This window comes from Moschus berezovskii, chromosome 20, assembly GCF_049115385.1.
Source record: "Moschus berezovskii isolate FMDL1 chromosome 20, NW_MosBer_1.0, whole genome shotgun sequence".
In the NCBI taxonomy this organism is placed as follows: Eukaryota; Metazoa; Chordata; class Mammalia; order Artiodactyla; family Moschidae; genus Moschus; species Moschus berezovskii.
The window spans coordinates 60,696,102-60,720,995 of NC_142479.1; the positions used below are offsets into that span (position 1 = coordinate 60,696,102).

General features: G+C 39.8%; 1 protein-coding gene across 14 annotated transcripts in view; it reads right to left on the reverse strand.

Moving 5' to 3' along the window:
• Window positions 1-24,894, reverse strand: part of BPTF (bromodomain PHD finger transcription factor) — a 130,815-nt gene that overhangs the window by 89,141 nt on the left and 16,780 nt on the right. For all 14 annotated transcript variants that reach the window (XM_055408233.2, XM_055408235.2, XM_055408234.2 and 11 more), the window contains exon 2: window positions 3,304-4,126. In XM_055408233.2, the coding sequence (XP_055264208.2) occupies window positions 3,304-4,126 (823 nt within the window). The remainder of the gene's footprint in view (window positions 1-3,303; window positions 4,127-24,894) is intronic.

Genomic DNA, 24,894 nt, shown 5'->3' on the forward strand with positions numbered 1-24,894 from the left:
GGGCCACAACGAAAGATCCCACATGATGTAATGAAGATCCCAACTGCTGCAACTAAGACCTGACACAACCAAATAAATAAATATTTTTCTAAAAAGAACGAAATATGCCATTTTGTAGCAACATGGATGGAACTAGAGACTCTTAAACTAAGTGAAGTAAGTCAGAGAGAGAACAAATACCATATGATATCGCTTACATATGCAATCTAAATAAAGGGTACAAATGAACTTGTTTATGAAACAGAGACAGCATTACAGATGGAGAAAACAAATGTATGGTTACCAGTGGGTAACTGTGAGGAGGGATAAACTGGGAGACTGGAATTAACATTTATACACTATTATATATACAGCAGATAACTAATAAGGACCTACGGTATAGCACAGGGAACTCTACTCAATACTCTGTAATGGCATATATGGGAAAAGAATTTTTAAAAGAGCAGGTATCTGTACGCCTATAACGGATTTACGTTGTGGTACACTAACATAAAATTATTAATCAACTATACTCCATTAAAAATTTTTTAAAAAAGATTAGAGAATATAAAAATGACAACAACAACAAAAACTGGAAGCAGGAAAGCAAATAGACAAGTGATAACTGCCTTTAACAGAGCCAAGCAAGTGCAATCTGAAATACAAAGGGTGGAGCTGAGAACCAGCAATCACAATCCTCAGAAGACACTCAAATGCGGAGGGAGTGTCGACAGCAGAGAAGGGCTTGACAGCTGCTTCAGCAGCAGATCTAGAGACCACTTACCTACCCACTTTAAGCCACTAAAGGTTTAGTTACTACAGGAGGTAATAGTGAGGTTCTCTGGACCAGGGGACACCGGGAACAAAGGTACTGTACAGAAAACCAAGGAACTGAGTGGCTATGCACATAGTATGGAGAAGCCTCCTGAGAGTCCCTTGTGCTGCAAGGAGAGCAAACTAGCCAATCCTAAAGGAAATCAACCCTGAATATTCATTGGAAGGACTGATGCTAAAGCTCCAATATTTTGGCCACCTGATGCAAAGAGCCAACTCACTGGAAAAGACACTAATGCTGGGAATGATTGAGGGCAGGAGGAAAGGGGGGCAACAGAGGATGATGGTTGGATGGCATCATCAACTTAGTGGACATGAGTCTGAGCAAACTCCAGGAGATAGTGAAGGACAGGGAAGCCTGGTGTGCTGCAGTCCATGGGGTCGCAAAGAATCAGACACAATTGAGTGACTGAACAAAAGAAAAAGCACACAGCAAACGTGCTGTGCATGGTAAATGCAGCCCACGTTCTCTAGCCAGCCAGCCAGACCCTCATGCTCCACGCAGGACACGAGAAAAGGCCCCTCTGGACCACTTGACAAGCTCAAGAGGAAGGGCTAAAGATAGTGAGTGACACTGGGGATCACCAAGAACAAAGATTAAGAAAAATCACCTAAAGGTTAAGCTCAAAATTGACAGAGCCTACCCACCTGCTCAGAACTTCCAATCAGCTGTATAATCCCACAGTGTTAATCAATCAAGAGCAGAAAACTAAAGATTAATAGACATCTAAGGATGGAAGAAACAAAACAAACAAACAGCAGGAAGAAGCAGACTAGAAGAAACAGAAACCATGCACAGAGGGAAAAAATATGTGAAAAACGATCAAAACTATCTTCAAGAGTAAGCGAAATTTTTATTTCCAGAAAATAAAAGACCGGGATTTTGTTATTTTTAAAAAATGAGGATGATTTTAAGAACAAAAGAGCTCTTAAAAAATAAAAATACGATAGGAAATGAAAAATAAATAGTAGGGCTTGAAGATCAAGATAAAGAAATCTTCCAGAAAGACTGAGCAATACATATGCACACCGAGCAACACGCATGCGAGCACACACACACCCACACACTCCAAAGACGACAAAGAGGAAAACTGGAGAGAAAAGATAAAATCAGAAGACCAAAACAGGAAGCCCAACATTCAATAAAGTAATGGTTCAAGAAAAACGAAACAGGGAATAGGAGAGAAGGAAGTCCTCAAGGGAAGTTCTCAGAACTGACTCAACTGTCAGACTGAAAGTGCCCACCACACACACAATGGACAAAAACAGACCCACATGAGGCCGTATCACTCTAAAACGGCAGGCAACACCAAGGCAGAGAGAAGGTTCCATAAGCTTCCGGCTACGTCCAAACTGGTTATATACAAAGAACCAATGAATGGACTCAGATTTCTCAACAGCAACACTGCGAGACAACAACCGTATAGAATTCTGAGACTCGCTGTTTATTCTGTACCATTTTTAAAAACTAAGGGTGGGACTGGCTAAGCTCCTCCTCTCTACCTGGCCTGGTCTGGCCGTATGCTGATGAAGTTCCTTCTCTCCTCTCCATGCCTACTCTTTCATTTCATGCCATGACAAATTTTCTGCTTTGACCTAGTTCTGAGAGCTTGAAGAAGGCTCTGAAAACTTAGACTTCCTTCCACTTTTCCCACTGCCCTGCCTGGAAGAAATCTCTTGAAAACCCTCGGGAAAGCACAAGCCAAGACTATGACCATGAGTTTGCTGGGTTTATCTTCTGGGACACTGCGATCAATACGACAGCACTAATCTTTCCTGAGACAGCTGGTTTGTTCTTGCTGCTCCATTTCATATACGGATACAGCAAAACTAAAAAGAGAAGCAAGAAAATCCTAATACCAAAGTTAGGATGGAGGCTATCCTGGTGGGTGGGAGCAGGGGTGGGGGGTAGTGCTGGGAATCTAATGGGGGAAGGGCCCACAGTGGCATGTGGCTTTCCACCTAGTAATTAATGTCTTTAATTAATTTTAAGTAAGTAATTTTTCCATCCTAGGTATTGAATACAATGGTGTATACTTTGCCTTTTCTCATATACCCCTCCGTCCTTACAATTGTAAAAACTTGTTTTAATGTACATATTCCTTCAAGTTAGTAGTTATTAAACTATACAACTCATTGGGCTTCCCAGATGGTGCTAGTGGTCAAGAATCAACCTGCCAATAGGGGAGACGGAAGACACACAGGTTTGATCCCTGGGTGGAGAAGATCCCCTGGAGAAGGACATGGCAATCCATTCCAGTATCCTTGCCTGGAGAATCCTACAGACAGAGGATCCTGGCAGGCTTCAGTCCACTGGGTTGCAAAAAGTCGGACACTACTGAAGCAACTTAGCACGCACGCATACAACTCATTATTAAATCACAAAACTTTGTATCATATCAGCAGCACAGCTCTGCTACATCAATCATGAAGGAAGCTGGCTTAATTTTAAATACACACACACAAAAATCTAAGACCAGATTTACTCACATTATGAGTCTTCGGTTTAAGAACCAGTATTTCCTCCGACTTCTGTCATATCCAATAGGTTCGTGTCGAATATAGGGTTTGTTTTTTTGGATTTCAGCAACGCAGTCAGTCACACCAGGCACCTTATGTGCTACACAGACTTCACACTGCCACTCATCCTCCGGCACCTCCTCGAGCGGCGGCTTCACGCATTCCAAATGGTACACCGCCGAGCAGGTCTCGCAGCAAAGCAAATCCCCGAGTTTGTGACAGACCCGACAGTGGTCGTCGTATTGGATCACCCCTTCAGACATCAACTCCTCACGAGCGATGTTTGTGGTGAGAAACTGATCGACTAAGAACTGCAGAACTTTGATTTTGTTCTCTACTGGTCCGTAAGGATAGTCCTCTGCTTCTTGGTAAGGAAGAACGTGATGGTACTCCTTGTCACTCTCACAGTACACCCGCAGCACCTCTGGCCACGTCATACCATCAATGAAATACAGCGTGGAGTTCACGCTGTCTTTCAGATCGGCAGGTCCAAAGGTAGTATTGGAAGTGTCTTCTTCACGCAAGACAGCTTTCAAAAGCACGACATGCATCTCTGCCATAAGTGTGCACTGCTCTTGACTCACCAGAGCCGCACAGAAGTCCTCGAAGCGAAAAGGAGATAACCTTAGAACCGTGCCAAAGTTCCGCAGTACCTCATAAATGGCAATAACATTCATTATATGCTCATTAGGCACCATTAAATCCTCAGAGGACTTGGGAAATTCAAGGGGCGGGATGTCTTTTTCTTCCAATATTGGAGAACGAGGCCGATGGACTCTTGGTTTTCGCCTACCTGTAAAGAAAGAAATGATAGAATTACAAATCAATACCTCATTTCTACAAACTACGGGTTTTCCAGTTTTTCCTGTTTGGATGTATACCCCTGAAAACAGGTATGTCATACTTCTATTTTTCTAATAACTGGCAAGTTCAAAGAACACCAAGAAGCAATAATTTAACTCTGATCTTTAAGTCTGTAGAAAATCTAAATGCAAAGTTTTCCCATTATATCCCAAACTAGAAGTACAAAAAAAAACTGCAATTATATTCAGTTCTCAATTACCTAGAGGGGTTAACTGGTTTATAGGTAACCACAATAAAGAAGCTAACAGTGTATTTGTGAAAGACCTGACGAGAATATAAATGAAAAAAAGACATCTCCAAGAGAACAGGCGCAACACGGTGCCCCACTGCACTAAGAAATGACTCTCAGCAACCAGACAGGAAGTCCACTGGTGCAGCAGCCCTTTCCTCGGCCAGAAGTTCTTCCTGAGTTCCATGGTGAAGCTCAAGGTTAGGGCTGAGATAGAAAGGAAGAAGGAGGAAGGAAGAGAGAAGAGAAGCAAGGTTCCAGTACTGGGAGAAAAGGAGGTCGGGGGTTCACTTAAGAAACAGACAACAGACTGTAATTTTTCAGTATAAATTAAGCAATAGCAGGTGCCTGTTTGCCAATTTACGAGCTGCGATGTCCAGTCTAGGAATACCTATGTATGTAAATAAATATACCAGTATATATCATGTGAGAGCTTAGTTTATACCAAGCATGCAGATCTTATTCAATCCTCTGAAAAAGTCTATGAAGTATTTTAATAAGAAAACTTGTGGGAAGAAACAAGTTTCTCTTAAAACGCTATGCCTGCATTACTATTATTACACTTTCCAATGATGTTTACAGAACAAGACATGTATTTTTAAATACCAGGATTAATTTTATCAAGATCAGTTAACACTGAATTCATTTTTCACAATTAAGCTTTATGGTAACCATGGCTTTGGGTGGCTGGTCACCTCTTGATTGCCTCTTCCATCCCCCATTCCTAAGCCCTCCTCAGGTCCAGCTAGCTCTCATTAGGTACAAACTAAAAAGGTATAGGACACCAGGAGAAGAAAGTATCCTAAAGGATATAAAAGGTCAAGATCTTTTATACAAAGCACTACTCCCCATATTCATTCACTGGAAAGATATTCCAAGTAAGACTATATCCATTACTTTCTGTAGAAAAAGGTTCAAGGGATCACCCTAGGCCAGACTTCGCAGGTGAGTCTACATAGTAAGGGGTTTCCCTGGTGACTCAGTGGTAAAGAATCCGCCTGCCAAGTAGAAGATGCAGGTTCAATCCCTGGGTCGGGAAGATCCCCTGCAGGAGGAAATGGCAACCCACTCCAGTATTCTTGCCTGGGAAATCCCACAGACAGAGGAGCCTGACAGGCTACAGTTTATGGGGTCACAAAGAGTTAGACACAACTTTTAGTGACTGAGCACCCACCCTATGCAGTAAGGAAAGAAACCTCCTTCATTTCAGCACATTTTCATCTACTACAAAGATGCGGTTTTCACAGATTCAACTAAATCAGGGAATCACCAATTTAGTGATAAGCATCATGATGGTAATCCAGTCCATTTCACTGTCTTCTGGAAATTATTTGGGTCTCAGCTGCATAAGTATAAATAAGAGAAAGCCGAAAAGGCTTAAAGGGAAGACTGAGCCTAGAGGAATCCCTCAAATCCAAGAGAAGAAACACAAGTCAAACCTGCTTATAGAGATAGTGCCTGTGTTCCTCTCGGCTGTTTATGCAAAATGCTGTCAAATAGAGTCCAAGCAAAGGACTGCAGAAGGAAAGGTTGGAAAAGTAGTTCGAGGACCAGAACATAGGAATCCTTAAATGTTAGGTGTGGGTATTTGTACAGCACTTTATTCGGGCAGTAACGAAGGTTGTTACAGGCTTTCTGAGCAGGGCAGGGACATGGGAAGAGTGTTCTAGAAAGTCTCCTCTGGCTTCAGTGTGTACAATGAAAAGGACAAGGGAACAGATCAGAGACAGGGCATCTTCTGCAGCTACTGAGAAAATAAAGACCTGGATTCAGAGTCTGGCTGTGAGAACAAAGAAAAAGATGGATAAAACTGACCTTATAAAGCAAGAAATGACATGGCCACGGTAACATTTGACTCTGGCACCATTTCCGGCAAAAGACTAATCTAACTCCCCCAAACTCTTCTGAATCCTTGTCGCCTTCTCTGAGCCATTTGTTACCTTATAATTTACCTGTTCACGGTATCTATCCCACCTCTGCAGCTGAACGCCCACCTCTTAGACCTAAGAAAGATTTGGCAGCTTCTTTTACTGGCAGCATTTGCCAGCATCACTCTCTTTAGAGAATTACCTTCCCCCTACACCACCTGATTCTGAGGGGGTCCCCACACACAGAATTCTATCTCCAGATCGCTGGCACTGAGGGCCAGCTAGAGTCCTACTTGAGATTTTATACTCAGATGCTGAGTGAGAAGTGCTCTGAAGCTTATTCTTCCCAAGATGGTGGCCAGAGGTGGTCTGGGGCCAACCCACCTTTATCTCCCTTGTGGAAGAAGGGAATAAAGACAAGAAAACAGAAGAAGTAGGAGTGGGAAAGAAGTACTGATAACTCGGGAGTACTGGCAGAAGCTGCCATTCAAATTTCCCAGTCACACAAACCAAGTGCGACTTTAAGCAAGTCACTTGCTTAAAGCGAACATGTTGGTTCTCTGTCACTTGTTTAAAAAAAAAAAAGGGAACTGATTAAAACAGTATTTAACACAGTATATAAATCTTTTATAATGAGAAACTCAGAAAATTGCTATTTAACGACTATCAATGAGAGCAGTTAATGTTGTTTTTTTTTTTTTTTTCTAAAAAAAGACTGTTGATAGTACACTTCTGTAGTAAATTAAACAGTAACAGAAACACTCTCCAACATCTAATTTTAAAGTATCAGCTTTATCATTGTATTCTGATATTTAACAGTTCATTTAGCATTATCTTAAGCTAAAGTATGTTTGTTTTCTATTAGGTTTAGAGGTAAGAGGAAGAAAGGCAAAAAAAGGCTCACAAATTCTATACTCCAGTATCTAGTTGGACACCACAAAATAGGGTCTATTCAAACTATGACGATATACATATTGAACAATGTGAGCACTTTTCAAAGTTAACATTAAATACTGGTCAGTTCATTCTGAAGTATTATTGGGAGAGTTTAAATAAGTTCAATTGTTAAGAAGGCAATTTGGCAAAAATCTATCTGAAGGCATAGCCCTTTGACCCAGAAATTCTACCTCCCAGAAGTTATTCTACAGATAAACAGACACATGCATTTAAGTAACTACAAAATACTTAACGCAACAGTTTCTTTGTGTGTATTTTGCGGGTTTTTTCGTTTAACCTAAATATACATCAATACTTAAACAAATCATAAATTACAATGCATATAGATAAGAGCATCCAATATAGAAGTTGAAAAGAATAAGGTAATATTCATATGGGTTGAAATAAAAAATCTTGAAGATATGTTATTAAGTAGAAGAAAAAGCCAGCTACAAAATGATGAGAATGTCACTTGAGAAAAGAAATTAGAAACAAACCAAAAAAAGGGGGGAAGAGCAATATAGTGTATACATCTAAGAGGGCTCATAAGACTCTTTTTCGTAGTTGTTCCTGGGGAGGAGAAACGGAGGAAAGGAAGGAAGAAAGGCTAATTTTTTTATCCTTTTCTAGTCTTACACATCATATGCATATATTTTTACTATAATAGCTTAAGAAAAATACTGGGCAGGTATTTTATGCAAATACATAAAAATATTAATATTCAAATAATAAAACGATGCTAATAATAATGGCTACTGATGGTCTTGTATGAATACTAATATAAGGTCGTTATGCCAAATTCAAAGATTCAGGTTTAAGCATAGAGTATAATATATAGTATAATATATAAAGAGAAAAATTAAACCACTCATGAAATTAAACCACTCAGGCCCCTCAACTGTCAACCAATAGTATTAGCAAGTCAAGTCATTTCTACTATTCAGAGAAATGTATTTATAATATACCACTGAGGATTATCCTCATTACCACTGCAACATTGATCTAATATCTAACAGACAAATTATATTAATTTTCCTGTATTAAAGAAAAAAGTGATTAACGTCAACCTCACTAGCTATCCGGAAAAGGCAGAATAAAACCACAATGAGATACAGTTTCATACTCATCAACAGACAAAAATTTTAAAGTCCATCCAAACAAACTTTTGAGAAGAACAGACAACAACAGAAACACTGGTATATCATCTTCGAGACCCTAAAGTGGCACCACCCCTTTGGGGAGCAAGTCAGTACAAGTCAGGTTAAGGCTACACACATATCCTTGAGAGGGGAGTCTGCAAACTTTTTGTCCATGACCCAAAGTAAGAATACATTTTATATCTCAATCTAGTATACAGCCCAAAACTAAAGTCTTTTAAGCACTGCTCTTAGCTTCCCTCATAGCTCAGATGGTAAAGGATCCGCCTGCAATGCAGGAGACCCTGGTTCAATTCCCGGGTTGGGAAGATCCACTGGAGAAGGGATAGGCTACCCACTCCAGTATTCTTGGGCTTCCCTTGTGGCTCAGCTGGAAAAGAATCCACTTGAAATGAGGGAGACCTGAGTTCGATCCCTGGGTTGGGAAGATCCCCTGGAGAAGGGAACGGCTACCCACTCCAGTATTCTGGCCTGGAGAATTTCATGGACTATACAGTCCATGGAGTCACAAACAGTGGGACACGACTGAGTGACTTTCACTTTCTTTCACTTTCACTTAGACTAATATCTCCTCTTCCATCCCATTTCAACACCATAAGAATGAAATACATTCCATTCTTTTCCTACTTTTAAAACATGCTGCATGGAGCCCACAATCTGAAAAACACTTCTCGGGAATTTCCTGACATCCAGTGGTTACGACTCTGCACTTCCACTGAGCAGGGCACTGGTTCCATCCCTGGTTGGATCCTGCCTGCCTCACAGGGGCTTCCCTGGTGGCTCAGTGGTAAAGAATCCACCTGCCGACACAGGAGATCTGGTTTCGATCCCTAGGTCAGGAGATCTCCTGGAGGAGGAAATGGCAACCAACTCCAGTATTCTTGCCTGGGGAATTCCATGGATAGAGGACCTGGCAGCCTACAGTTCATGATCACAGAGACTTGGACACAACTGAGCACAGCACAGCATGCTGTCCAGAGTGGCCAAAATATAAAGTCTGAGATGCTGCCTTGAAACTATCCATTCTAAAACTAGAAGTGCAGCAAAACCACATGGTACACTGTTAAAGAATGCACAGGAGAACTATACAAAAAAGATCTTAAAGACCCAGATAACCACGATGGTGTGATCACTCACCTAAAGCCAGATACCCTGGAGTGTGAAGTCAAGTGGGCCTTAGGAAGCATGACTATGAATGAAGCTAGTGGAGGTGATGGAACTCCAGTTGAGCTATTTCAAATCCTAAAAGATGATGCTGTGAAAGTGCTGCACTCAATATGCCAGCAAATTCGGAAAACTCAGCAGTGGCCACAGGACTGGAAAAGGACAGTTTTCATTCCAATTCCAAACAGAGGCAATGCCAAAGGATATTCAAACTACTGCACAATTTCACTCATCTCACACGCTAGCAAAGTAATACTCAAAATTCTCCAAGCTAGGTTTCAACAGTATGTGAACTGAGCGAGAACTTCCAGATATTCAAGCTGGATTTAGAAAAGGCAGATGAACCAGAGATCAGCCAACATCCGCTGGATCATTGAAAAAGCAAGAGAATTCCAGAAAAACATCTACTGCTTCACTGACTACGCCAAAGCCTTTGACTGTGTGGATCACCTCAAACTGTGGAAAATTCTTCAAGAGATGGGAATATCAGACCACCTGACCTGCCTCCTGAGAAATCTGTATGCAGGTCAAGAAGCAACAGTTACAACCAGACATGGAACAACGGACTGGTTCCAAACTGGGATAAGGCTGTATATTGTCACCTTGCTTATATAACTTCTATGCAGAGTACATCATGCAAAATGCTAGGCTGGATGAAGCACAAGCTGGAATCAAGACTGCTGGGAGAAATACCAATAACCTCAGATATGCAGATGACACCACCCTTGTGGCAGAAAGTGAAGAGGAACTAAAGAGCTTCTTGATGAAAGTCAAAGAGGACAGTAAAAAAGACGGCTTAAAACTAAACATTCAAAAAACGAAGATCAAGGAATCTGGTCCCATCACTTCATGGCAAATAGATGGGAAAACAATGGAAACAGTGACAGTCTTTATTTTCTTGGGCTCCAAAATCACTGCAGATGGTGACTGCAGCCACAAAATTAAAAGACGTTTGCTCCTTGGGAGAAAAGTTATGATAAACCTAGACAGCATATTAAAAAGCAGAGATATTATTTTACCAACAAAGTCCATATAGTCAAAGCTATGGTTTTCCAGTAGTCATATACAGATGCGAGAGTTGGACCATATAGAAAGCTGCGTGCCGAAGAACTGATGCTTTTGAACTGTGGTGTTGGAGAAGACTCTTGAGAGTCCCTTGGACTGCAAGGAGATCAAACCAATCAATCCTAAAGGAAATCAGTCCTGAATATTCATCGAAAGGACTGATGCTAAAGTTCCAATGCTTTGGCTGCCTGATGAGAAGAACTGACTCATTGGAAAAGACCCTGATGCTAGGAAAGACTGAAGGCAGAAGGGGATGACAGAGGATGAGATGACTGGATGGCATCACCAACTCGATGGAAAAGAATCTGAGCAAGCTCTGGGAGTTGGTGATGGACAGGGACGCCCTCGTGTGCTGCCAAGCATGGGGTCACAAAGAGTCGCACATGACTGAGTGAATGAACTGAACTGAACCGAAACTGTTAAAAGTAGAGTACCAAAATGCAACTCAAATTTACAGAGCCCCAGGTGAAGCTCAGTAATCTGTATTTTTAATCTTTCTCCCCAGATAATTCCCATGTGCAGTCAAGTTTGAAAATTAGGGCTTTACTGAAATTGGATATTCCCCCTACCAAGCAAAAAGTAGAGCTTTTGTGGAAACTCAAGGCAAGAAAGCTAAGAGGCCGCCTCAAGGCATGATTAGAAGAGGAATGGTGTGAAAGGAAACTGAAGCCTAATCAAAGACATTAATAAGACCACAAAGAGAAAATGCTAAGGATGCAAAGTGATCTGCATGGGAGGCGGCGGGGGGGGGGAACCAAAGACCAAGAATTTGTCAATGTGTTTCCAGCACAGACGGGGTTAAGGGAGAGAGTTTCCTGACTGAACAACAAGGACCCTGGCCCATGTGATAGATTATTACCTTGACAGAAGAACTATGCTTTCATGTACACTATTTAAATAACCTGGCAGTTGCTGAGGCAATACTTTCCACTCCTTTGAATTCCATAATAGAAGTTTGCTTAATAGGGCTTCCCTTGTAGCTCAGTCTGTAAAGAATCTGCCTGCAGTACAGGAGACCCAGGTTCGATCCCTGGGTTGGGAAGATCCCCTGGAGAAGGAAATGGCAACCCACTCCAGTATCCCTGCCTGGAAAATTTCATGGACACAGGAGCCTGGTGGGCTGCAGGCCATGGGGTCGCAAAGAGTTGGGCACAACTGAGCGACAAACAGTTACTTACTTAATAGGGTCTATGGGGACACCCTCTTCTCTGAGCTCTTTGGAAGAACTGGTCAATAACACTAAGTGTTAACTGTTGCTTGGGGTCCTTTTCTACACGCCTGGGTTTTTTAAATACACACTGTTGGCACAATCCGTATTTGTTAATTTCCCACTGTTTTCATTTAAAAACTTGTCTATACATTTTAAATAGATACTGCCTTCATTTGCTGAAGCTGCAAGAAATCCTAGGCCTTTTTCAAGGCCCTGATCAGACGTCACCTTTCCGTCTTCTCTGGGCCTCCGGGACCTGTGCTTCTCTGACACTTTGTACACAGCTCTCTGTTATAGCGTGAGCACATTTATATTACAGGCAATTACTCATGGGTCCTCAGCTCATGTGTTAACTTCTTGAGAGCACAGACCATGTTTTATTGTAATAACTAAAATTTAAAAAGTGTTCAACAAATGACACCCAGAAGCAAAACTACCTACAAAGGGCAGAGATCCAGGGGTGCAGTCATGCCAAGATTAAAATCCAGATGCCACTGCAGATTTTTTCAGTTTGGCTTACAAATTTTTACTGTATTAGTACTAAGAAGGATATTTACAATATTTTCAGACTTTTAGACCCCATAACTCTCTCTATATACATATATGTTTCTATGCAAAAAATGTTAATATTGTCCTCCCTATTTCTAACTGCTATCTGAGGGAAGAAAGATGTACACTCAGTATTGGTATACCAGGGGTGGGGGGGGGGTGGTGGTGAGTGAAGTTTGTTTCCAACAGAAGTAATATTCAGTATCTAATCAAGTCTCACTCTTTAATCTAATGTTACACCTAAACCATGAATGACACAGCAAAATAAATCATCTGTAATATGATTCCCAGGTGGCTCAGTCGTAAAGAAGTCACCTGCCAATAGAGGAGACTGGGGTTCAGTCCCTGGGTCAGGAAAATTCCCTGGAGAAGGAAACTGCAACTCATTCCAGTATTCTTGCCTGGGAAATCCCATGGAGAGGAGCCTGGTGGGCTACATACAGTCCATGATGTCGCAAAGAATCAGACATGACTTAGCAACTGAACAACAATATATTTACTAGTCATCTTTCTAAAATTGGGCTCCCCTGGTGGCTCAGGCAGTAAGGAATCTTGCCTGCAATGCAGAAGGCCCAGGTTCGATCTCTGGGTCGGTAAGATCCCCTGCAGAAGGTAATGGCTAACCACTCCAGTATTCTTGCCTGAAGAATTCCATCAACAGAGGAGCCTGGCAGGTTGCTGTCCATGGGGTTGCAAAGAGTCAGACGCCACTGAGCAACTAACACACTTTTTTTTAAATTATGAAACTAATTTGTCCAAAGTAACAAGGATACCTCCCTTTGATCTGCAATAGTGTCCCAATCTAGCTTTAAGATTACTACTCACAAGTTTGTGCTCTTCCAGTGAATCTCCTTTTCTCCATTCCCTATCCTTCCATTTCAGTAATAACAGGAAAAATAGCAGCTAGCTTTCATAAGGGCCAGGAACTGTGCTAATAAACACATTTAAATGCATTATCTCCACATCAACTCCATGAACTAGGTATTATTATTATCTCCTTTTAAAAACGCATATCGAAAGGCTGAATGGTCCAAGGTAATATAGTCAGTGCCACTAAAAGTTACAGTAAAGGAGAAGTCCACCTGTCTCTTAAACTTACGCTCTTTACTGCATTAGACTTTCTCCCCTAATGTTAAAAACTACTTGAGTCAACCTCTCAGGTAAAAGGCATTTGAGAAATAACAAGAGTCCTTTGTGCAGGTGGCAGAAGTAGCAGCTAAAGGAGATCAATGACAGAGTTAGAAAGTTTGGACACCTAAAGCAAAAATTTTAACAAGAGGCATTATTTCGAGTGCTTAATAGCCATGCATGGTGAGTGGCTTACAGAGTGAACAGTACAGATACAGAACATTTCCATCACCACAGAAAGTTCTTTGGAGAACCCTGGTCTAGAAATATATCTAGGGACTACTCCACAACCCTAACCCACTGGGTTAACAACAAAAGGCTAAAATACATTTCAGTAGTCTCTCTCTTGAAAACAACTGCAAAATACTAAAAGCATTCTCTATGAAATTCCAGCAAAATAAGGAGTTTATTAAAACTGAAATAAAGGTGTAAGCCTCAGATAAAGAAACCCATATAAATATGTACACATACATTTAGATTTAAGAATGGATAAGAGTACATGATATGTGCTCTAAAGAAGCACCCCCAAAATTGGAAATAACCTAAATGTTCATCAGGAGGAAATGGATAAATATAATGGAATACTACACAGTATTTAAAAACAAATGAACTAGGTGTATCAACACGAATAATGGATACTTTTTAAAAAGTTAAGCAAGCAAGGTAATTAGATACCCAAAGACCATCTATGTAAAAATTTTAAACATAAAACAATAATGGCATATAAACATATGTAAGTGAAAGTAAAAGTTGCTCAGTCGTGTTCGACTGTTTGCAACCCCATGGACTGTAGACTGCCAGGTTCATTCTTGCCATGGAATTCTCCAGGCAAGAATACTGGAGTTCCTTCTCCAGGGGATCTTCCCAACTCAGGGATCAAACCCAGGTTTCCCGCATTGAAGGCAGACTCTTCACCGTCTGAGCCATTATGGAAGTCCATAAACATATATATGACAAGTACAAAAACATGGATGGGAATGATACACACCAACTTCAGGAGAATAAATACCTCTGGAGGGGCAAGGAGGGAAAAAAGAGAGAGAACGTTAACTTAACCTCTAACATTCTTTTAAAATAGAACTGGAACAAATACTGAGAAAATGTCAGTATTTACTAAATCTGGCTAGGGTGTTAAAGAGTGTACATTATCTTATTTTTCAAACTTTTTTGAATGCTTGAAATATTTTCTAATTATTTTAAGAGGAAAGTTTCTTATATTTGAAAAGTCTACTTCCATAGTATGCTTAATTGTTCAGTTGTGTCCAACTCTTTGTGACTGCATGGATTGTAGTCCGCCAGGCTCCTCTGTCCATGGGATTCTCCAGATAAGAATACTGGAGTGGTCAGCCATTCTCTTCTCCAGGGGATCTCACCCACCCAGGGATCTAACCCAGATCTCTTGCATTTCAGGAGGATTCTTTACCATCTGAGCCACCAAGGAAGCCCCTGAAAATTAGCACTACTATGCGCTCAGTTGGGTTCGACTCTTTGCAACCCCATGGACTGTAGCCCAACAGGCTCCTCTGCCCATGGATACTGGAGTGGGACTTACCACTGAACTCAATGGTTCTTCAACCATTTGTGAATATGATACTTTCTGTCAGGAAATTTTTCACTATAGTAGAAAAGGTGAAATTTTGGCTTCAACAAAAGTTGAAGAATTCATTTACTAATTTCTTTTAGCCTTTGAAAAATAAAAAATTTCCATAGTATTATACTGCTTTAGTTTCTTCTCCAAATAAAACGTTTCTAGAACAGTCAGAAGCATTTTAAGTAACATTACCAAAGAATCTTGCTTCTTAAATATCTGGCACAAAAACTATTATGACATAAAAATCTCTTACGTTTTCACAATGAATTAAAAAAGAATCCCTCAGTCCACAGTAACATCAAAAGAAAGGAAGGGAGAGCTCTTCAAATGCTGACTAATATATGAAAGAATGAAAAATGAGAAAAAAATCATTATGCAATCACGAGTGTAATAACTGATTCAGGCAAGGCCTGAATGAATGCTAAAACCACTGGGTGAAAGCCCGATGGGCAATGGGATATGCTCACCATAATATCACCTCATAAATTACCTGTTCCTTTCAAAGGGAAAGGGGCCTTTTAAAAAAGGCATACTCAACCTGTACAAAGTGATCAAACTTATCATCAATAATGGGACAAATTGATGACACGCCTTCTGCTGAGATGCGCAAAGGAAGACACAACATCACTTACACAGAATTCTCACCAAAAACATCTAAACTGAGTCTACAGAGAACAATCAGATAAACCCAAACAGTGAGACACTCTGAAGACAACTGGCCTAGACACAATTAAGAAATGCCATTGTTGGGGACTCCCCGGTGACCCAGTGGTTAGGACTCCATGCTTTCATTGCTGAGGGGCTGGGTTTGATTCCTGCTCAGGGAACTAAGATCCTACAAGCTGCACAATGTGGCCAAAAAAACCAAAAGTCACTGTCACAAAAGAACCTTTCCCTCTCCAAAAGTGACAGGACAGCTCGAGATTAAAGGAACAAAAGAGATGTCAGCTAAAAGCAACACATGACCCTTGACTGAATTGAATCCTGGATAAACAAAAAGACAAAACAGCAATAAAGGGCAATTGGGAAATTTTGAAATGGAATATTATATCTGTGTTAAATTAAATGTCTTGAGTATGCTGCAGAATCTAGAAGTGAAATGTCATGATGCCTGCAATTTACTGTCAAACAATTCAGCAAAAAGAAAAATTTAAAAGACTGAGAAAGTATAGTAAAAATGTTTTTTAAAAAATTGGTGAATTCAAGAGAAAGGTATACTGGGTATTCACTGTACTATTCTTTCAGCTTTTCTCATATTTGAAATCATGCAGTGTTCAGAAAATATGTTCTACAGTTTCTTACTTTTAACTGCTTCAATTATTTGTTTGAATATTTTCAATATATAAGCTAACAGGAAGTATCATGTTATAGACTAAATATAGACTAAGATTAAATAAGATTATTAAATTAACTGCAAACTCAAGAATATCAACTGATAGTTGAGATAGAAAGTGCTACAACATATCACCTGTTTTACCCAGCCTCTCTCTGAAAACATCTGACATATTTGGCCACAACACCCTTCTAAACTTCCTTCTGCCAAACGACTCATTTTCCCTGGCCGGTGTTCCTCTGCCAAACATCTCTCTTACACGCCAAATTCCCCAAAGTTTAGTCCTCAGCAGATTCTCCTGCTTTCCCTTAATTATCAGTGGACTCAATTACCACCCAAATATTAATGACTTCTAAATGCATTTCTCTACCCAGACCTCTCTTCATAACCCCAGAAACATTATTTTCAACCAACCCCCTACTAACTATTTTCAACAGGATGCCCCAGGTAGGAAATGAAAACAAAAAGCGTTCATAAAAGTTTAATTCAAGAAAAATTTTTAAATCCCTAAATTAAACATTTTGTGATGATAAAGGACACAGTCTAGAATGAAGATATAGACGTTATGAACAACTTAATAAAAAGCAAATATGACTGGACTGTGTCGGTCCTCAACTTTCAGCCTTTCAGTGAGTCCCCACCGTACTTGGATTACAATCCAAACTCCTTCCTGAGACCCACAAGGCCCTCCGTGAAGTGAACCCTGCCGACCGCTCCAACCTCAGCCACCCTCCCTTCCTTTCTGCTTCAGTAACACTGGCCTCCTGGACCTGGCAAAGCTTTCTGTCTCCCCTCAGCTGTTCTCTCTGCCTAGGATACTCCCTCCCACTCTTTCAAGTGGCCAGCTCCTCATTCATTCAGATCTTTTCCCTCATAGTATTTGATCACATTTTCAACTCTTAAGAGTTCCATTCAATTAACATATGCCTCCACTAGACTGCAACTTCCACAATGGCCAGGACAATTTTTGTTTGACTTGTCAGGCCTAGTACTTATGACGGTGCTTGGCCCGTGGTAGATTCCTGAGTTAGTTGCTGCATGAATTAATAAACCAAATAAACTGGCATCATACAATCAAACAACATAAAGCACAACTATAAAAACTCCAAGGAGAACCAGACAGAAACAGAGTAGTAGCAAGAGCCTTTAAGACACTTCTTATTTTAACCTTAACGGATCTAGGAGACTGAAAAGTAAACGCAGGTCATAAATTCAAATGTCCACAAAGAGGAAGCAGAACAGTGAAGAGCACAGTCAGAGGCAATCTACAGGGCCCAACCAGAACTAAACTAATCAAAAAAAGGTGGGAACTATGACCCAGCAATCCCACTACTGGGCGTATACCTGAGAAAAAAGACACATGCACCCAGTGTTCACAGCAGCACTACTTACAATAGCTAGGATATGGAGGCAACCTAGATGTGCATCGACAGACGAATGGATAGGGAAGATGTGGTACATATATACAATGGAACACTGCTGCGGCTAAGTCACGTCAGTCGTGTCCGACTCTGTGCGACCCCATAGACGGCAGCCCACCAGGCTCCCCATCCCTCGGATTCTCCAGGCAAGAACACTGGAGTGTGTTGCCATTTCCTTCTCCAATGCGTGAAAGTGAAGTCGCTCAGTCATGTCCGACTCTTAGCGACCCCATAGATGGCAGCCCACCAGGCTCCTCCATCCATGGGATTTTCCAGGCAAGAGTACTGGAACACTACTCAGTCACAAAAAAGAACAAACAACCTGAGTCAGTTCTAGTGAGGTGGATGAATTTAGAGCCTGTTAGTATACTAACACATATATATGGAACCGAGAAAAGTGGTTTTGATGAAGCTAAATGGAGGGAAGGAACGGAGATGCAGATAGAGTGAATGGACTTCTGGACACAGTGAGGGAAGAAAAGAGCAGGATGAACGAGAAGGTAGCATATATGCACTACCCTGTGTAAAACAGACAGCTGGTGAGAAGGTGTTGGACTCCACAGGGAGCCCAGCCTGGTGCTCTGTGATGACCTAGAGTTGTGGGGTGGGAGGAAGGGAGGGAGGTGATGTATGTATTATTATGGCCGATTTGTGTTGTTGTACAGCAGAAACCAACACATTTAAAGCAATTTTCTTCCAATTAAAAAAAATTTTAAAAGGTGGGACTGAGTACAATAAATAAAATTGGTGATGATAAAGGAGAACTTGCCACAGGTACAGAAGCTATTAACATAATGCTAATAAAGTCTAAACCCTGAGTGCAAGGACAACTGTCAAAGAATTGCTGAACACCAAAACTAAATACGAAAAAAAAAAAAAACAACAGAAAACAAACCAATAATGATAGGAGAAACTGAGGAAGATGTCAGCGAGCTCTTATCCACAAACAGCTCAGACGGTTTTCAATATGTTTCAGAGGGCAGAAAAAGAAAATATTTTAAAAGTCCTTTTTAAAAAACCAGGATAACAGTGACACCAAAACCTAACAAAGAGAAGCACCCTCCCTTCCACAAAAGAAATGATGGGCCAATCATAGTTACTAAACTAAAATTTAAAATACATTTTAAAAGTGGCAAATAAGGTCTTCCCTGATGGTCCAGTGGTTAAAAATCCACCTTGCAATGCAGGGGACACTGGTTCAATCCCTGGTCCAGGAGGCTCCCACATGCTGCGGAGCAACTAATCCCCCTGGGCCACAACTACTGAGCCCGCACGTCACAACTACTGAAGACCCCACACCTACAGCCTGTGCTCTGCAACCAAAGAAGTCACCACAATGAGACGCCCACTCACTGCAACGAGAGAAAGCACGTCAGCATCAGTGAAGACCCAGTGCAGCTAAAAACGAAAATAAATAAATCCCTTTTTAAAATGGCAAATAAAATCCAGAAGCACACTATGTTTAAGTATCTGAAAAATTACAGAATAATACATATCTTTTAATCCAGCAATTCCCTTTCTAAGAATTCACCATATAACATACGCACATATACATTCATTTTGGTACTGTTTACAACAGCCAGAAGCTGTAAATAATTTAAACATCCACCAATAAGGAACTGACTAAAATAAAAAGACTATAATATTGTACTTGCACACAAGGGAACACTATGCAGCTCATAAGAAGAATGTGGCCCAAAGCCAAGTCAAGATGGCGTAAACTCACTAGGGCCAAGGGCTCCACCAAGCTGCAACTAAAAACTCTGGACACAGTACAAAAGAAGCAACCACCAAAGGACTGGGGGTTGGGAGTGGGGTTGTGGCGGGGGGGGGGAAGCAAAAGCACAAGGACTGGCTAGGAGGAAGCAACAACCAACAACAAGCAGAGGCTTGTTTCCCTATTTTTTCTCCTGGAATAGAATAAGCTCACAGTGGATCTGTGGCAAGAAACATGAACAGAAAAAAACGCAGAGAAACCCTGTCTTTCGGGCAGAAGACTGACGAAAGGGTCCCCTGGAGCTGAAGAGTATGACGGAAATCCCAGTTTTGTTCTTTTACTCCCCCCGCCCTTTCTGGCCCCTGCCTCAAGGGAGGCTCCAATTACAGAAACTACAAGGAAATCACACCTTTTTGGCCAGGAGATCAAGCAAAGGGGGGCCCCTACAAGCCAGAGTATGGAAGGAATCCCGGAACATACAGCTGAGGGAAAATCTACAAACAGCAAGAGAAAACAACAATACGCACGAGAGAACAGTAATTCAAGTAACTGCAGAGGGTGGGATATCTTTAAAGTGCTTCAGAAGGATCAACCCAGAATTCTATAACCTTCAAAAATACCCTTCAACAATTCAGGAAAAATTAAAACATTTTCAGATGAGGAAAAACTACAACAATTTGATGCCTGAAATCCTGCTTTAAAACAAATGGTAAAAATAGTAAAACAAACAGAAATAATACCAGAGTGAAAACCGGACTTTAGGAACAAAGGAAGAGCAACAAATCAAAAAACAAACAAAAAAAGGTAGTGTCAACTCTTAAGCGCTTTAAAATATGTACAATGGTTGACAGTGAAAAATTGTCACAACGTCTAGTGGGGCTTTCAATGTAAATAGAGTTTGATATGGAAGGCCGACTGTACTGTGCCACTTTATATAAGGGACTTGACATCCGGAGATTTTTATTATCTGCAGGGGTCCTGGGAATCAGTTCCCCATAAATAAAAAGGGACAACTATAGACCTATATGTGACAGCATTGGGGAGGGGACTAGGATAAGTGAACCTTTATGGTTGTGACACTTTAAAATTTTACCTAAAGGGATAAAAAACCAAGTAAGCAAGTATTTTGTAACTCCTAGAGGACCCACTAAAAAAGTAGCACAGATATAACCAAAAAGCTAATAAATTAAAATAGGACAATATTCAACTAATGCAAAAAGCAGGCAGGAAAGAGAGGAAACAGAGGAACCAAAAAAAAAGAAAAAATGATGGGAATTCCCTGGCGGGCCAGGGTCCAATGGTTAGGACTACAGCCCTTTCACTGCCGAGGGTCAGTGTTCAATCCCTGGTTGGGGAACTAAGATCCCACAAGCCTTGCAGTGCAGCCAAAAAAGAAAAAAATAAATATATTTAATGTCTAAAATCACTGTTGTAAGACTGGATTAAAAAACAAACAAGAAACCCCTTTAAAATATGACACAGTAGACTTAAAGTACAAGGGAGGAAAAAGATAAACCATGCTAACACTCTATTCAAAAAGAGTGAAGCTGAATTTGTTATATTAATATCAAACAGTAGATTTTAAGCAAGGACTATTACCGGAGTAAAGAAGGTCATTTCATAGTGATAAAGAGGTCAAATAATCAAGAAGGCAAACAACCATAAATGTTTATGAATCTAATAACAGAACCACAAAATACATGAAGTATAAACATACAAAACTGCAAGGAGACAGAACAAATCTGTGACAATGGCTGTAAATTTCAACACTCCTCTCAGTAATCAATAGAACAAGTAGATGGAAAATCCACAAGGATATAGAAGACTTTAACAGTATCAACAAACTTGACCTAACTGACATTTAAGGAACACTACCCAACAGCAGCAGAATCTTCCTTCCTTGTACATATAGAAGTCACCTAAACAGACAATATTCTGAGTCATAAAACAAATCTCAAATGATTTCATTTTTTAAACATTTAGTCATACTCTGACATACAAAGTTAAATAGAAGCCAATTTTTATAATAGCCAAGACTTAAGCAACTTAAACGGCCACCAAGAGATGAATGGATAAAGATGTGGTGTATATATACACAACAGAGGATTACTCAGCCATAAAAAAAAAGGAGAAGAAACAATGCCATTTGAAGCAACACAGATGAACCTAGAGATTTATCAGACTAAGTGAAGTAAGTCAGACACAGAAAGACAAATATTATAAAACACCACTTATATGTGGAATCTAAAAAAATAGTACAAATTAACTTGTTTACCAAACAGAAACAGACTAACAGACATACCAAACAAACTTATGCTGACCAAAGGGGAAAGGGGGCAGAGATAAATGGGAGTATGGGATTAACAGATACAGACCATCATCCATAAAATAAACAAGGATTTACTGTATATCAGGGGGAACTACATTCAATATCTTGTAATAAACTATAATGGAAAAGAATAAAAAAGAAAAGAAATATATATAAAACTGAACCACTTTGCTACACACCTGAAACTAACACAATATTGTAATCAATTATACTTCAATAAAAAAAAGAAAATTCAGCTTGGAAAATTAAGACATAAAACCATCTCTATTTGCCAAACCACATGATTACCTATGTAGAAAATCCCAAGAAAACCGCCCCCCACCAAAAATCTATCAGATAACAGTTGAGTTTAACAAGGTCACAAAGATCAGTACACAAAAATCAATTATATTTTTATTATAACAATTAATAATTGGAAATTAAAATTCTATTTATTTCTTTTGGTCATACCATGAGGCATGTGGTATCTTAATTTTGCAATCAGGGATCAAATCCTGCCCTCTGCAAAGAAGCACAGAGTCCTAACTACTGAACCACCAGGGAAGTCCCCAAGTTCAAATTTTAAAAATAAGTACCAGATATAACAGCACCAAAAATCATGAAAGACTTAGGTACAATGTAATAACATGAACAGGACCAGTATGCTTAAAACAAAAAAAACACTGATGAAAGGGTTCAAAGACTTGAATTAATGAAGAGACAAAATGTGCTCGTGGATTAGACAGTTTAAGAAAGAAAAACAAGCCACAGACCAGAAGAAAATGCAAGCACATTACATAAGCAACAATGCACTTAAATTCAAAACCAAAATGAAATATCCCTATATGCTTACTGGGACAGCAAAAAACAATAAAGTCAATAGCTAGCATAACAATTAACAGTGAAATATTAGCATCAGTCTCATTAAATTTAGAAAGAACACAAAGATGCTTCTCATTTCAACTAGTATTTAACATCACTTTGGAAATGGGAGGTATCGCTTCTCGGCCTTTTGGCTAAGATCAAGTGTGGAGATGGTAGGTAATACAATTTGAAAAGAGGAAAAAAAAGGAGAAATAAACATAAGAATAGCAGATGTATTCACATGATTCGTGTTTGAAAATGATGCAACTTTATTCCTAGAAAATCCAACCCAACAAATAAGCTATTAGAAACAATCAGAAAAGAGAAGAGGTGGCTAAATACAAAACTGATCTTTAAAATCCATGACTCCATGAGAGCAGACATTTTGGTAGACAAATTATTTAAAGATATACTAAGATCTCATGGTATAAGGGGAAAGATTTACAAATCCAATTATGCATTATCTAGTTTTTTTTAAAAAGATACATTTCTATGCACAAATAAGTATTCCTCATATAAATACACACACATCCACACAAAGCTGGTTATGTAAGGAGAGTGACCAAACTATTAATGCTATCTTCTGAGTTTTCTAATTTTTCTGTAATTCTTTCCTGATAAAGAGAAAAAGCAAAAACTAAAAACTGATGTTCTTACTAGACTTTCAAGTGGTATTTTAAAAATTCAAAGCTCTTTTCCTAACCTAGTTGTCCAAATCACAGATGAATGAAAGTCAAGAGCTCAGAAAGGGATTGGCAAACTGGCCAGCCAAAGGCTGTTTTTATAAATAAAGTTTTATTTAAACTCAGCCATGCTCGTCTTTACCTGTTGTCTCCAGTTGTTATCATGCTACAATGGCAGAGTTGAGTAGTTACAGCAGAGACAGTCTAGCCCACAAAGACCACAATATTTACTATCCAGCAAGAGAAAGCTTGCCAATCCCTTGCCGATTAGAATCATCTAGTCACAGAGGAACAGCTTCTAGAAGGTCAAATTCAAGCTAAGGAGCAATAAAGAATTCCATTCCCACTTGGTCAGGTAACTGTCAGAGACACAGTTCAGGAGCTAAACCTCAGGTTCTCGTATTACAAATAAGAATATTTACCAATAAATTGATGAGGAAAGGACTTTGGGCCTAGTCTATATCCAAGAACACCTGCTAAAGATCTGAGTAAACTTTGGTAAGTTCCAGAAAAAAATCCATTTAAAAGCCACATAAACACAGATTGGGGAAGGTCTAAGAACAAATAAGTAATGGCTCAGCCTATTAAATGTGACCCAACAATCTTATCTTAGGAATCGACCTTATAGAAATACCAGTCTGGGTGACTAAAGATACATCTCTAGCACATTTAGAACAGCACTGTCTATAAAAGCAAAAAGGGACTAAAATTCCAGTCGGGCTAGCTTTTCAAGGCAAATAAACTTTAACACCAATTGCAATTATGTACTATTATTAAAGGAAAAAAAAGGCCACTTCACATCTTTAATTCACTTGGACTCTGCAGCATTCAAGTTTGTGACCCCTGCCATACACAATCTCCCATGGTGAGGTTTCTCCTAAATCACTGGGAGGATTTATAACTCAGGTAATTTAGACAATTAGAGACAATAGTGTATCTGGATAAAGGCAAACTTCCAAGTTTACTGAGAAGCAGAAATCTGAGGTATTTCACCCAGATAATTCAAACTGAAAAGTTCAAATATGTATCTGAAATTACAGTAAAATCATTTTTTAAATTTTTTAAAATTATTTGAATAATACTTTGAAAGCAGTTTATGGTCTTAAGTTGGAGAAAAGGGTAATTTATTAAGACTTCAAGGAGTGTGTGAAAGGATTCTGATGTCTAGAAGAACAGGGAAAACTGCAATGATAGGAAAGTTTAACATTTTATTAGCTATTTTCAATGCTGGACTATTTCCTCAGACAAGTCTTGATATAGCTATGCAAGCATTAGAAGGAAAAAGGACAAGATGAGAAATTCCTCACAGATTAATGCGTGTGTTTCTGAAATGCTTTTTAAGTTCCATAAATAGGATATACTATAAACAGACCTCAAAGGAGGCAATGTTAGCATACTGAAATCAAGGAGGAAGCCATGACAGTAAAATGTAGAAAGTGCACCTACTGAACACAGGCATTCAGCATGAATCACT